The 14,062-nt window shown below is 55.4% G+C and overlaps 2 protein-coding genes across 2 annotated transcripts in view; both read left to right on the top strand.

The window, feature by feature from the left end:
- Positions 1–488: 488 nt before the first annotated feature.
- On the top strand, positions 489–7,177 carry HBEGF (heparin binding EGF like growth factor). The gene is made up of 6 exons (XM_063413550.1): positions 489–966; positions 1,186–1,359; positions 3,236–3,413; positions 5,292–5,447; positions 5,555–5,647; positions 6,721–7,177. Exons 1-5 carry the CDS (start codon positions 504–506, stop codon positions 5,625–5,627), a joined length of 1,044 nt encoding a protein of 347 aa, XP_063269620.1. The 5' UTR covers positions 489–503; the 3' UTR covers positions 5,628–5,647; positions 6,721–7,177.
- A 1,652-nt stretch (positions 7,178–8,829) lies between these two features.
- PFDN1 (prefoldin subunit 1) overlaps positions 8,830–14,062 on the top strand; it is a 32,225-nt gene continuing 26,992 nt past the window's right edge. Inside the window, exons 1-2 of the mRNA XM_063413540.1 lie at positions 8,830–8,975; positions 9,176–9,342. Of these exons, the coding sequence (XP_063269610.1) occupies positions 8,943–8,975; positions 9,176–9,342 (200 nt within the window). The 5' untranslated portion in view covers positions 8,830–8,942. The remainder of the gene's footprint in view (positions 8,976–9,175; positions 9,343–14,062) is intronic.

The following is a 14,062-nucleotide window of genomic DNA, read 5'->3' on the forward strand; positions in this document are numbered from 1 at the left end:
CAAAGGAGAGCTGGGGCAGGACCCGGCACTCACCCGGTGCTGACATCAATGACATTTTTTGCGCTGTCACCTGTGCTGAGAATGGGGCCAAACACAGCACACGGTTGCCAGCATGGTGAAGGGGATGGGGAAGCTCTGGCAGTGTCCAAATGCCACAGGCCAGGACAGGGACAAGTACAGTGGCTGGCTGGGGGGGTATTGTGAGATGAGGCTGTGACTCAGTCACTTGGACTGCATAGGGGCACAAAGGGGGCCTTGGGGCCAGAAAGGGTCTCTGCTGCCATCTCAGATTGCCACCACCTCCCTGAGCCACTGCGGGTCCAGCGGCACATGGGTGGCAGTCTGGCCCCCTTCTGAGGGCCATCCCATCCCCATGGCCAGGAAGAGATGCAGCCCTGACTCCTGAGGTCCTGCCTCTCACCTGATGCTCCCCTTGTGAGGTGCACTCGCTCCCCCAGCACGCTCGGGCCACCTCGGGCACCTGCCAGCCAGGGCCTGGGGCCATGGGGACCAGCTGGATCCCTCTCCTCTCCCCCTGTCTGGAGCCGCACTTTCCCCTAGCCATCCCCTCCGCATCCTGCAGAGACCCTTTCCCCCCCGGGTTCCCACCGCCCAGCCCAGCAGGCAGCGCGGAGCGGCACCGGGGCTGCGGCGGCTCCGGGGTCCCCGGCCCGCCTCCTGAGCGAGGAGAGTCCACCGGGCCCAGGCCAGGGTCCCGGTCCCTGGACACAGTCCCGGTCCCGGCCGGCGGGAGGCCCCCGGGGGCGGCGGGGAAGCCCTTCCCGTGGGCGGGGCGGTCGCTCAGCCCCTCCCCACCCCGCCCCGCCTCCCGCAGCTTTCTACCCGCCGCGGGGCCGCCGTGCCGGAGAACGGGCATCGCTGCGGCACCGAGCGGAGCGGCTGGACGTGTGTGCCCGCGGGTCATGGACGGGCGGGCGGTGCTGATCCAAGCGCTGCTGGCGGCAGGTACGGGCTCGTGGGGAGAGGGTCCCGGGTGCGGGCAGCGCATCCCAGCGCCGTGCGCGACTGGAGGGTCCCGGACACGTGGGGGAAAGGTTTTGGGCAGCGCGGGTATGGCCGGTCCTGGTGCCGGGTGTGGGCAGACGGGAGGGTTTGCCCCTGTCCCTCGTGGTGGGTCCCGGGCAGGGCGGTGTCAGTCCCCACTCCTGACCGCTCTCCCCGCAGTGTGCTCGGCGGCGGCGGGCGGGCTGCGCCGGGACGAGCTGCACAACGAGGTGCTGCACAAGGGCGGCGGCGGCGGGGTGCCGGTCCCGGCCACGGCCCCGCTGCTCGGCGGCAGCCCAGAGAAGGAAGGAGGAGGAGCGGCGTCGGGGGACGATTTCAGCGAGCTGCCGAGAGGTATGGACGGCATAAGGGGTCCCAGGGTGGGGCCGGGGTCGCGGGGCGGGCTGGGGGCAGTTGGAGCGGGAGAGATCGTGAAAGTGCCGGGCTGAGCTCGGCTCAGTCCCGCGAGTGCTCCGGCAGCACCTCCGGCTCCGCTTCGGAGGGAATTGCAGCGGTGGGGGAGCAGTCCCCAGGTACCGAGCCCCGGCGGCAGCAGACCCGGGGGGAGCAGCCGTGGGGCACCTGCACGGAGTAGTGGCGCTCCTGCCAGGGGCTGCCCGTGTTCCTGAAGTCCCCTGCAGGGCGGCTCCCGAGGGGTCTCAGGTGCTTGGCCGGGAGGAGACAGAGCCTCTCGTGGCGGGGTTGCCGTGGCGGGGACCGGCGTGGCCGTGGCGCGGGGACCGCCGTGAGTCACCGCCGCCCACGCGCGGCTGCTCCTCATTCCGCGGCAGGGCTCGTCAGCCCCGCCACGGGGGCGGTGGGGGCACTGCCGCTCTCCGGGGCTCCCGAGCACCCACGCCGGGCTCTCTGCCCCGAGCTGGTACCAGGGAGTGTCCGGGGTCTCTCGTGGGGGTTGGACGGGGCCCATCGCGGGCTGAGGGGTGACACGTACCTGTGCCTCGCACACGCGGCGTGCCGAGGGCAGGACCTGGCGGCAGGAGCGTGCTCTGCTCCGTACAGCTCACCCTCCCATTTTCCCACGTTTTTCTTTGCTTTCTGGCCGTGCCAGCAGACTGTGACAAAAAAGCTGGCAAAACCGAGCTGAGCCACTCGCAGCGGGGGGACTCAGCCCTCGGGAAACGCAGCAGTGTGTGTCGGCTGGCTGTGGCTGGGAGATAACCCTTGGGGCAGGGCACGGAGCAGCCTCTGCTGTCAGCCTCATCCAGGGGTTTCTCCAAGCCGCAGAGTTTCCTGGAGTATCGGTTTTCTCCAGGCGCAGCATGGAGGATTTCGAAATAACTTTGCGAGGTGTGCAAGCAGTGTGTGCCAGCACGAGAGGCACTGGCTCTGCCAGGAAGTGGCTGAGGAGGAACTGGGCAGGTTACAACCTGCCAGGTTGGGCTGTGCTGTGCTCTCCTTCCCGGGCAGCCCCGGGCTTAGTTCACCGAGGTTACTGAGCACCGTAGCTCAGGGGGAGCTAAAAATCCCCCCTGGAGCAGTGAGTGCTCTCCAACACCTCAGCACCCAGTGAGATCAAGCTGGGAGCTGATTTTTTTGGCATCTGCACACCTTAAAAACCATTCCAGTTCTGTTGCTGGTGCTGGGCTCTGTCTGGATGAGGAGTTTGGTGCTCTGGTTTCCACCAACCCAACAGGGGGCTGGCCTGGTACCAAAAGCCGCTGGTTACTGCACCACAATTAAAATATACTGTTGTAATTCATGGGAACGATGTCCTCACCATCTCTTTGGCTCTGCAAAACCAAAACTTCAGGCAGGCTTGCTCTTTTAATCCTGCCCTGGGGTGAGTAAGGCATCCTTGTGCCCACGGGAAGGAGAGTCCATCAGAGCCATGAATAGGGTCTTAGAAAAGCCAGTGCTTGTCAGGGAAATAAAGGCCAGATAAAGGGGCAATTAGCAATGCTCTGTATTCAGTGGAAACTGGTGCATATAATAGCAGCATTTGAGATGTATAAAGCTCTGTTCCCCCTGCCCTACTCCTTTCTTTCCTTGAGAATTGTTCTTATGAATTGGAAAGGCCATGATATTTGTGAGGAGCTGGAAAAAAAGATGCTCCCCCCACCCCGGGCTCGGGGGCAGCTACCAGCATAAAGGGCTGTGGGAGCCAGGGCTGAGCAGCTGTGGCAGCCCAGGGCTGTGGCTTTGCCTTCCCTTTGGTTGGCACGTGGAGCTGATCTGACGGCTGTTCTCTCCTTCCCAAATTGTTTTTCAGTTGCCTTCCTGTCAAAGCCTCAAGGCCTCGTTACTCCCAAGAAAAAAGGGAACGGCAATAAAAGAAGAAAAGGCAAAGGCCAGGGGAAGAAGAGAGACCCGTGCCTGCGGAAGTACAAGGATTTCTGTATTCACGGCGAGTGCAAGTACATCCGAGAGCTGGGAACTCCCTCGTGCATGTGAGTTGCTGGCGTGTGCCTGTGTGGGGAGAGCCTTGGTCATGGTTCTTACAATTCTCTAGGCCAGGCAGAGGAAAAGAAAAGATATTTTTAGTACATGCTCCCTACCCATGCAGGGACAACTCTGACTTGGCCTTCTTGAGAAGTGTCCACCCCTCCACCCAAAGCTGTCGTGGCCTTAGAGCCAGGGTTCCCTGCCAGCACGGTGAGCTCTGGCTGAGCTGCAGAATGGTGTGTGGGCTGGGGTCTGGCAGCTGAGGGCTTCTGCAGGTCTGATGTGGGAGCCTCATCCTGACCCTGTCAATGTAAACCCCCCACTCTGAGATCCCAGGGCTCCTGCATCTGTCAGGGCACATCAGTGCAGGTGGGAGGAGCATCTCTGCCATGCTAGCAGCAAAGCAGAGTGGAGGCAGCACCTTTGGGGACAGGCTGCCAAAGCCACGCTTGAGCTGCCCCTTGGCCTTATGAAAGACAGGGCTGTGTACCTCTCCTTGCCCACCCCCGTGGGGTGCAGGGCAAGCAGGGACTAGATGAGGCAAGTGGAGGAGAAAGTGTTTGCCTGCTGCTGGGGCACCTGCATACAGCCCTGCTGCTGCAGGAAATACCCCGGGGTGCATATTTGATCCCCGCTGACGTGGGCAGGACTTGAGCTGGCAGATATGTAAGAGGCTTTGTTCTTCACTATCAATCCTCTGAGCCACCCAGCCTTGAGCCCAGGGAAGATAATAGCTCCCTGGCTTATGGTGCCCACAGGATCTGCAATCTGCAGGGATCAAGCTCCACAGAGCTCCTCTAACTCCCTAGTTTCTCCCTCTTGAAGCTCTCATGAAGTTTGGCCCTTGCATGGGGGACTCAGGACTGCCACTGAGGGGGATCAGTTTGGATTGGTGATCCAGCACAGTGTGGGTTGCAACACCCTGGCCTAGGACTGGGACAGCCAGATGTCCCCTGTCCAGATCCCTGGGGCTGGGAGAGAGCCTGGGACACAGGCAAGCAGCAGGGATTTGAGGCTGGCTGTGTCTCTTCAGCAGGGTGGTCCATCCCTCTGTGGCATCTCTCAGAGCCATGAGAGTTCTTAGCAACTGTGGCCAACTACCCCGGTCCCCTCTGATAAAGAGGCCTTGTGTTGACTGGTGTCACTCGGTTGTGTCACTCTTGGTGGCTGGCTGTGCCTCTGTCACAAGGTCTCCTGGAGTGTTGCTTCCTGGGGCACAGGGTGGAATGAGGACGCTGCTGGACTGGGTCCTGCACCTTTGCCATGTGCCCAGCCTTGCTGCTGTGCCTGGGAGGTGATGCTGGCCTGTGGCATTGTGAGGAGGGCTGGGCAGGAGATCAGCCGGAGGGTCAGTGGTGCTGGATATAGAGGGATATATTTATCTGGTTGCATCAGTGCAATGTGGCTCAGGGAGGACTGGAAGCCTCCCAGCCTGTGTGGAACATTATTTCTGTTACATGAGCAACCTCCCAAGTCTCCAGGGATGGGACTCCTCTGAGCTGGCAGGGTGTGCAGGGACATCCTGCTCCAGGGGAAATGCTGGGCCAGCTGCCCCACTGCTCCCTTCCCACTTCCAGAGGTCTGGGCAACCTGGGGGTGCCAGGGGGTGACTGGGAAGAGCACAGACCCCAGTGCCTTCTACTAGGGGAGAGCTCAACCTTTCTAGGAGTCTTCACTAGGTGCAGGAGAAGCTTAATTTGCCAGTACAGTGGAGATGATGGTGACATCAGACCTGCAGCTCAGGGGTGTGGGGACCGAGGGGAACAGGCAGAGTGCTGGCTAAGGCTGAACTCAGAAGTGTTGGCTTCCCATGGGGTGTGGGGGACACAAAGACCTCCTGTTCTTGCCCACCAGTGATCTTTACGAGTTTCCTTCTTGCCCAGATGCCAGCCAGGCTATCATGGAGAGCGCTGCCACGGCCTCTTGCTGCCGGTGGAGCACCCGCCCAGCGCCTACGACCACACCACAGCCCTGGCCGTTGTTGCAGTTGTCCTGTCCTCCCTGTGTCTCCTCATCATCGCAGCCCTGCTGATGCTCAGGTGAGTGGGACGGCACTGAACTCTCACATCTGCGTCCCTGGGAAGATCATGTGCAAGAGGAGGGTGGCAGGGGCTTCTCCTGAGCATCCCTTTGCTTGGCCTCGCAGGTGTCACAAGAGGGGTGGCTACGATGTAGAAAACGAAGAGAAAATCAAGCTGGGCATCACTGTGAATCACTGAGGATGCCAGGTGCTGGCGAGGTGAGCCCCTGGCTGGGCACAGGGCAGCAGTGGGGCTGGTGGACATCTCGGGGCTCTGCTGTTTGTGCTGGCTGGGACTGCCATGTAGAGCCTGTGCCAGAGCTAGGCAGGAGCTGAAGGTGGCCTGAGTCTGGAGAAGCAGCTGGCTGAGAGTCTGGGCTGTCTTGTGGGGCTCCAGTCTTCTTTTTTCCCCTTCCTGCTGAAATCCCTGTCCCCTGGCACCCCTGTCATTCCTATGTCCTTCTTTTTAACCCCAAGTCCCTGCTCTGTGCTGGTGTTCCATGCTTGGGGGATGTTTGGTAGTAGGGAAGCTGCTTCTGTTTTGTTTAGTTTTTTTTTCCGCGCTCGTTTTGCTCCCTCTCTGACCCTCTGAGTCACTTCCCCTCCTTAGATATTGCCTCTATTTATATACATGTGTAAAAAACCCCTTTCCTTTTCATTCCCTCTCTGCTTATTACTTGCAGCAAAGCAGTGCCTATCAGCTTGGCACAGGGGAATCTTGCTACCAGCCCATGCCATGTTCCTCTGGCTGGGTTGGGGTGTGTGCTCTGCCCCAGGGGTGGCTGCAGGGCTGGGTGCTGAGAATCTGTCAAACTTCCTCTGATCTGATCTAAATCCTGACGTTAGATGTGGTCATACATATTACAGCTACTTCTCTTCTTTTTTTAAAAAAAGAAAAGTCATTGTTCTTGGTGAGGATGAAGTAATGCCTTCGGAGAATTTCTGTCATGTTCATCACAGTGGTGGGGGTGGGAATTTTAGCTGTTCACAGGAGCTGAGTTTTCAGGAAGGAGTCTTGGCTTTCCAAGTCACCAGGCTTTCCTCACTGTCCCCGTTACCCTGGGGATTACTGGGGGGATGTGTCCAGGGGAACAAGTGCTGCGGTTCCCGGAAGGGAAGCGTGGTGGGGTACCTCGGCTCCAGCCCCGAGGGGCGGCCGCTGGGGCCTGGGTGGGCTCAGGGTTCTCCCGCCGGGCCGGGAGGGTCGGCAGCTCCATCCCACGGGACAGGGAGCGCTCTGTGGCCGAGCAGCCCAGGATGGCGGTGTGAGCTCTCCCGCCTCTCTCTTGCAGGAGCCGGCACTAATGCACTTCTACCTCCGGGAAGACGCGAGACCGCGGCGCCGGAGCTGCGGCACGCTGGGGGCTCGCTGGAGCTCCAGGACGGCACCGGCGGCGCCGCGGCAGCTCCGTGGCCATCGCTGGGACGGGGCAGGCTCGGGAGCGGTGCTGGCCGGAGGCGCAGGGGCGCTCCGTCCGCTGCGGTGTGTGCCCAGGAACAAGCTGTGAAAGGGAGGAGACCGGGCTCGGGGCTTCCTTCGCCGCAGGAGGGGGGGGAGGGTAACAGCTATTTAACAAGATATTTTTCATTTTAAATTATATATTTATTTTAGATAAACTGTACATAGTATTTATATTTATTGTGGATCTGGCCCTGCATCCTTCATGTAGGTCAAGATGACAGGGTCGGACCTCTCCTATTTTTTAAGTGCAATGTAATATTCTAATAAATAACACTTTGTAACAAACACATGGGTTGTTAATTTAATCATGGAGGTGGAAAGGAGTCAAGATTCTGAAGGCTGCGTTCAGCAGCTGGGGTACTGCCAACAGCAGCAGAGATCCTGAGTGTGTGGTCAGGCCTGCTGGATCAGCTTGTGCCATCCCTGGGGAGCTGGGGACAGGATCCATCCCAGCTCAGCCCCATGTGGAGTATTTTCGAGATGTTCTTCATCTTTGCCTGCTGGTGCTTTGGAAGGTGTGTGATTGTGTCTGCTCACCAAGCAAAGATGCCTCCAGTATGAATAAAGCCACACTGATCCATTCAAGTGGGAATGGTCCCTGGTTTTAAGCCAGCATTTGTCATTTAGACACTGGCGTGGGTTGCCCAGAGAAGCTGTGCCTGCCCCATACTTGTAGGTGTTCAAGGCCACACTGAATGTGGCTTTGAGCAACCTGGTCCACGGGAAGCTGGACTGGATTATCCTAAAGATCCCATCCAAGCAAACACTATTATGATGGTTCTAGGATTTTGTGCAAAGAAAAAAATCCAGAGGTGGACTCATACCTGTCTTGAAAGGAATCCCAACTGTCCTTGGGGTGATTGCAGGTTCCTGGAGCTGAGGTAGTTCCAGCAAGTGTCACTTCATACAGTGGGTCAGAAGTGATTCTTTAGTTTGCAGTAAAAATAACCTCCAAACCAGTTCTTTCCTCTTCCCCGGGGGGAAGTGAGAGCAAGGGAGTTGCTGGCTCTGCTAGAGAGCCTTGAGGCAGAGAGAAACCAACAGGATCCTGTGCCCAAAGGAGCATGGCCAGCAGGTCCAAGGTGATTTTTCCCCTCTACCATTGTACAGTTCTGGTGTCTCCAACATAAGCACAACATGGAACTGCTGGAGCAAGCCCAGAGGAAGCCACAAAGAGATGGTAAGAGGAGTGGAGGATCTTCCCTATGAAGACAGACTGAGAGAGCTGGGGCTGTTCTGGTGGAAAAGGTTGAGTGGAGAACTCATTGCAACCTATCAGTGTTTGAATGGGCTTCAAGGAAGCCAGAGAGGGATTCTTCACCAGAAACTGTAGTGACAGGACAAGCAGTAATAGGCACAAATTGAAAGAAGGAAAATTTAGGTTAGATATATGGGAGAAATTCCTTATTGTGAGGGTGGTGAGGGACAGGAACAGGTTGCCCAGAGAAATTGTAGCTGCCCTGTCCCTGGGAATGTCCAAGGCAAGGGTGGATGGGGCTTGGAGCAACCTGGGATAGTGGAGTGGGGGGGGGGCGTGGGAAGAGATGATCTTTAGGGTCCTTTCCAGCTAAGGCAGGGATGGCTGTCCCCCTCCAGCCGCTACGAGCCCTCTCCTGAGGCCGCGCGGCGCCGTCAGCCCGGGCCGGGCACACCCGGGCAGGGCCGGCCCGACGAGGCGGGCTCGGGCCCACACCGGAGCAGCCGGGCCCGCCAGGGCACCGCCGGGAGTGGCCTGGGGCGAGGAGCCCTCACGGGAGCCCCCGGCCTGGTCAGTGCCGGTGCCGGTCCCACAGCCGCTCCCGGCCCGGTCGGTGCCAGTGCCACAGCCGGCCCCAGTCCGGTCGGTGCCGGTGCCGGTGGCTGGGGTCGGTTCCCACAGCCGGCCCCAGTTCGGTTGGTGCCGGTGCCGGTGGCTGGGGTCGGTTCCCACAGCCGGCCCCAGTTCGGTCGGTGCCGGTGCCGCTGGCTGGGGTCGGTCCCACAGCGCGTCCTTCCCGCGGGTGGGGCCCTGCCTGCCCCCGCCCCTCCGCGCATGCGCCGTGCGCGGACAAGATGGCGGCGCCCGTGGATCTGGAGCTGAAGAAGGTGCGAGACCCCCACCCGTGTGTCCCTTTTCCCTGTGTGCTCCCTGCTTGTGTCCCACCCTTGCGCTGTGTCTCCTGCCCGCTGTGTGTCACCCCCGTGTCCCCCTCCGTGTCCCGGCGTCGCCGGCCGGTCCCGTCGTGCCCGCAGCGCGGGGCCGGCTGTGCCCCGCCGCTGCTCACCCGGCGCTCTGCCCTGGGCAGGCCTTCACGGAGCTGCAGGCCAAGGTGATGGACACGCAGCAGAAGGTGAAACTGGCCGACCTGCAGATCGAGCAGCTCACCAAGACCAAGAAACACGCGCACCTCACCGACACGGAGGTGATGATGCTGCAGGACGAGACCCGCATGTACGAGGGCGTGGGGCGGATGTGAGTATCGGCCCGAGCGGGGACAGCCCGGCTCTGCGCGCCGGGACGGGGCCCCTCCGTTCAGGAGGGACAGTGAAGGGCTGGAGCGTGTCCAGAGAGGGATAACGGAGCTGGGGAAGGGTCTGGAGCACAAGGACGGACTGAAAGAGCTGTGGGGCTCCGCCTGGAGAAAGAGAGGCTCGAGGGGAACCTTCTTGCTTTCTTCAACTTCCTGACTGGAGAGTGGAGCTAAGTGGTTGTCAGACTCTTCTCCCAGATTACAAGTGATGAGAAGACATAGTCTTAAACTGCACCAGGGGAGGTCATTAGCAAGAATTTCTTCACAAAAAGGGTGATTAAAATTGGAAGGGGCTACCCAGGGAGGTGGTGAAATCACCATCTCTGGAGGTGTTTAAGGAAAGACTGGACATGGCACTTAATGCCATGATCCAGTTGACAAGGTGCTGTTGGGTCATAGGTTGCACTCAGTGACCTCAGAGTTGTCTTACAACCTCACAGATTGTGTGATTCTGAGACCTCCAGCCTGAGTCTCTATGAAGCTTCCAGGCTGCTGCCCTGGGCAGGAGGCTTTCCCCTTCTCAAAGAGTACAGCAGCTTTTTGTCAGCACATTCATTTGTTTCTTTTTTCTCATTGTATTTAATTTTTAATTTCAGCAATCTGCCTGTGACTGCAGGGAGGGTCACTCCTTTACCTCTTGGGGTTACGTACTGGCTGCCTCGAAGAAAGGCTGTTACAAATTATACTGGCTCTGGGTGGTTTTACTTGCTGGCTCAGGTGCTGGCCCTGATGCTGTCCTCTGGCACCTCTGGGAGTTTGTAATTTCAGCTAGCAGGACAGTACTGTAATGCCAGATGGCATCTGTGAGAGGGCCCTCAGATCTGCCCAGTGTCAATCATTTCCAGTGCAGTTTGTGCCAAACTCCTTGAAAACCCCCTGTGCATGGTTCCTGTGCTCAGGGCTCTGCTGGCACAGATGTTTTACAGAATTGTCCTTTGCTGTCATGCCAGGGAGTGGATCTGAAGTCATTGTTCGGATTTTTTTCAAACCTTTGGAAGCAAACATAAAGTTGGTATGGATAGTCCCAGTGCTCTCTTAAGGATGTGCTTCTGTGTGCTGGATGGATGTCAAAAGAAACACCTCAAACCAGACCAGGGTGTTCTGATTAATTCTGTAATGCACTTCGGTGGAATTTCAGCAGCCTCTAATAGAAGACCCTACAAAGTGGTCTTTATACAGAGTGGTTTCACCATATAAAGTGGTTTCAAATCTGAAACATGTGCTTGCTTGACAAACACCACATTGGATTTCTGCGTTTCTGGTTTGAGAAATGGGATTTTGTCTCGTGTGCGTTGAGTAACAGCGATGACTGCTCAGCTCGGGATGTGGTTTGTGAAACAGTGGATCTGCTCTGGCTGCTGCCAGAAGGGGTGGTTGTATCGACCTCTTCCCCACCCTGTTTACCCCACCTTCTCTGTGCCACAGTGGGTGATCACGGGACTGAGCAGTGAGCCAGGTCAGACTTCGAGTGCCCTCATCCATCAGCCCACACAATCTCCAGAGCGAGGTGCAGGGAGGTGGCAGGGCTGGGAGGCCAGGAGTGGTGTGTACTTGGCATTTTGCTGAGAGTTTTCAGGGGACTTGTACCCAGGCTAATGGAGCTCTTCAGAGTGGCAGGGTTCCCACTAAATAAACTTTTCTGAGTAGGCGCATTAAATGTTGGGTTTGGTGGGGATGCTGGTGACATCAAAAAGAGACAGACTCTGGTCTCTTGCAGGAGGTGACTGATTGACCTGGGCAGGCTGTAGATGTAGCAAACACTTGTGTTTGGAGTAGTCATGAGACGTCTCAAAAGGCTTTTTTTTCTGTTTGCTTTTGTCACAGAGCAGACAGATGAAGAGTAAAAGATAATTCTGGAGTCAACATGTTTTTCTAAAGCATTTTCAAAATTCAAAAGTCCAGAGTGCCTTTGGATTGGAGAAGTCCCTCAAGGTACTTTAGAAATGTAAGAGTGCTAGTCTTTATCCTGAAATGATGCCTGTGAATCAGATGTGGGAAGCAGATGTTATTTCATCACAGTCTGAAGTGCATTGTTGTGGGCCTGATATTTTTGGGCCTTAGGGATTTGAGCCTGCTGGTAGCTAGTATCTCCTTTCCCAAGGGAAAAGTTTCTTAGGAAAGCTTCTTCCCAAAACAATCTTGGCAAAACAACTCTCCTTCCCTAGGTAGTGTTTGCCTTTCTGGTTCTCAGAGAGAATTGAACTAGGCTCCCCCATGGTAGGCAGGGACTTTTAGATACTACACTACTGGGGAAGGAGAGTTGTTTTGCCAAGATTGTTTTGGGAAGAAGCTTTCCTAAGAAACTTTTCCCTTGGGAAAGGAGTTAGCAGCTACCAGCAGGCTAAAATCTCTGAGGCCCAAAAATATCAAGCCCACACATTGTCCTGCTTTCTGCTTCTGCCTCCTCAAGAGTAAGACACCTTTTGGATGTGCTAAACCATTCACCCTTGCTGAGTGCAGGAGCCCCAGTCTGCTGGGGAGTCCTCTCTTCCTTGCCTTCCATGAGCAGACAGGAGTGAGGCACGGCTGGCAGCTCCGGCTGCTGGGGCTGGCAGAGGCGCCAGCAGGAAAATATTTGCATTGTGATATTGTTTAGAAACTGAACTCTTCATGGGCTTTGTTGTATTAGTTGCTGTGCAAATACAGATTAAGAGAGTGCTCTTCTTTTGAATGCTACTCATTCATTCTTCTTTCTTTCCTTTTTTTTTTCCCTACCTAAGCTTGACAGGGTATTTCTGTAGCTCTGCCTGCCCTGCCAATTGGCAGTGATGCTCTGGTGTGATTTGTGTCACTTCCTAGTGCAGGGAGCTTGCACCAAGTACATGAGGAACTTCCTGGAGCCCACTCTGCCCACCCCAGCAGAGAATTTATTGCTGAAATTTGGGCTTTTGGCAAAACAGGCTAAAAAGCAACCCTTGAGAAGGAGTTAAAATCCAGGGGCAACCTGGCATCTTGTGTTCCACTGGAGAACAAAGGAGGTGGTCACTGTGCTTCTTCTGGACATAGAAGCCATGGTCTGTGAAGTGGACTGGCAGATGTCCTGCATGGACATGAGTTTCACTACCAAAGGCACATTTGTGATGTCTTAATTTCATTTGTGTAGTCCAGCATGGAAATACTGGAGCTCTAAAGGGTTTCAGTTATCCAGGAAGGGTGGAGATTTGTGTCACTCTTAACTCTGATTATCAAGGTTCTTCTGCTTGAATAACTAAATTCTTGAATTAAGTTTTCTGCTTCTATTCCTGTGCTTAACTTTTCTTTCTTTTTTTTTATTTCCTCTTTTTTTCTCTAATTCATCTAAGCTGCTACTTAAAATCTGGCCTCTGATAGGGTTTCTGTGTTTTTCCTCCAGCTTGGGTGGATGGGCTGTATGCAAAGGGCTAGCACATACCCTTCTGTAGGACAAGATACTCCAGGTCTTTGTGGAATTTGAAGGCTTGAGGAGCTGTGGTGATGTGCTGCATCCTGGGAGGAAGCCTGCCTGCTTGGGTACTTCCTTTTGCACTACTTGGAAAGCAGTTGTGTTGTTTGTATTTTCTGAACCCCTATCTCGAGTCTCCATCCTTCCCAGAAGGCTTTCCCTTCACTGCTGATGAACGTGACAGTTTCATTTGCTGTTCCTCCACTTGTTTTTTTTCTCTTTTTTGGGAAATATTGCAGTTTGTGTAACACGCTGTGGCCTTACAGAGCTCCGCATGTGGGGCTCAGTTTACTTTTGCTAAAGCTATTTTTGGTTTGACAGAAGAAATGTCAGTGCCACATAGTATGAGGTGATGAATTGCTGTGCACTGTACGTACCCGTGAGGCTGGGATCTCATCTGGGTGGTGGCATCCTGCCAAATACATTTCAGTTCTGTTACTTCATACTCTTTTGAAAGGGCTGTTACGTAGCCTGAGACAGCTACCACTGTGCTGGGCTTCTGCTTAAGCTATTTGTGAACTGATATCATCGTGTTGCTTTGAGAACTATGCTGAAAGTTTAAGCTTCAGAATTCTGTCTGAATATTTCAGACCTTTCCCTTTACATTCTTACTACCCCATAACCTGGACAAGACCCTTATTTACAGAAGAAAAATGTCTGGCACTTGATGTGGGGCACAGTGAGGAGAGTGCTGCAGTTTCTTCATGCCGTGCCAAAATAGACAGTCAGTTTTGGTTTGATATTGCTTTATCATCAGTTTACTTGTACAGCTAATAGGAGACCACTTAAAAGAGAAAACATGAGTAAAAATCAAGCAAATACTGTAGCACAGCTTTTGGCTCAAGATTTTCTGCAAGCATAAAATATTATTGCAGCTGTCCCTGTAAAATGACTTTGTGCCATTACAGTATTTGATGGGACAGCTGTGACAACATGATTTTGAATTTTTAATTGTTTTTTAAAGAGTGGTTCAGATTTTTGGTGGCTGAACCATATGCAGGAGAAACCTGAGAGAGAATTAAATATTCTTGATGATTCCTTGGACCATGATTCATGGTTTTGTTTGAGAATGAGACACGATCAGTCACTGTGAGCTCTTTGCTGAGCCCCCAAAGGCTGCACATCCCTGTAAAGCTGCAGGAGCTGCGTTCTCACCCGCTGTGTGTGTGTGAGGTGTTCAATTCTGCCTGCCCAGAACACGGCAGCTGCCCTGTGCTTCCTGCTCACATGTCAAAAATCTC

Source organism: Prinia subflava, chromosome 16 (genome assembly GCF_021018805.1).
Source record: "Prinia subflava isolate CZ2003 ecotype Zambia chromosome 16, Cam_Psub_1.2, whole genome shotgun sequence".
Classification (NCBI taxonomy): domain Eukaryota; kingdom Metazoa; phylum Chordata; class Aves; order Passeriformes; family Cisticolidae; genus Prinia; species Prinia subflava.

Coding starts and splice junctions, on each gene's coding strand:
- HBEGF (XM_063413550.1), top strand. CDS start 504: ATGGGGACCAGCTGGATCCCTCTCCTCTCCCCCTGTCTGGAGCCGCAC. Junction 967..1,185: donor CCAAGCGCTGCTGGCGGCAG/GTACGGGCTCGT, acceptor CTCTCCCCGCAG/TGTGCTCGGCGGCGGCGGGC. Junction 3,414..5,291: donor CTGGGAACTCCCTCGTGCAT/GTGAGTTGCTGG, acceptor CTTCTTGCCCAG/ATGCCAGCCAGGCTATCATG.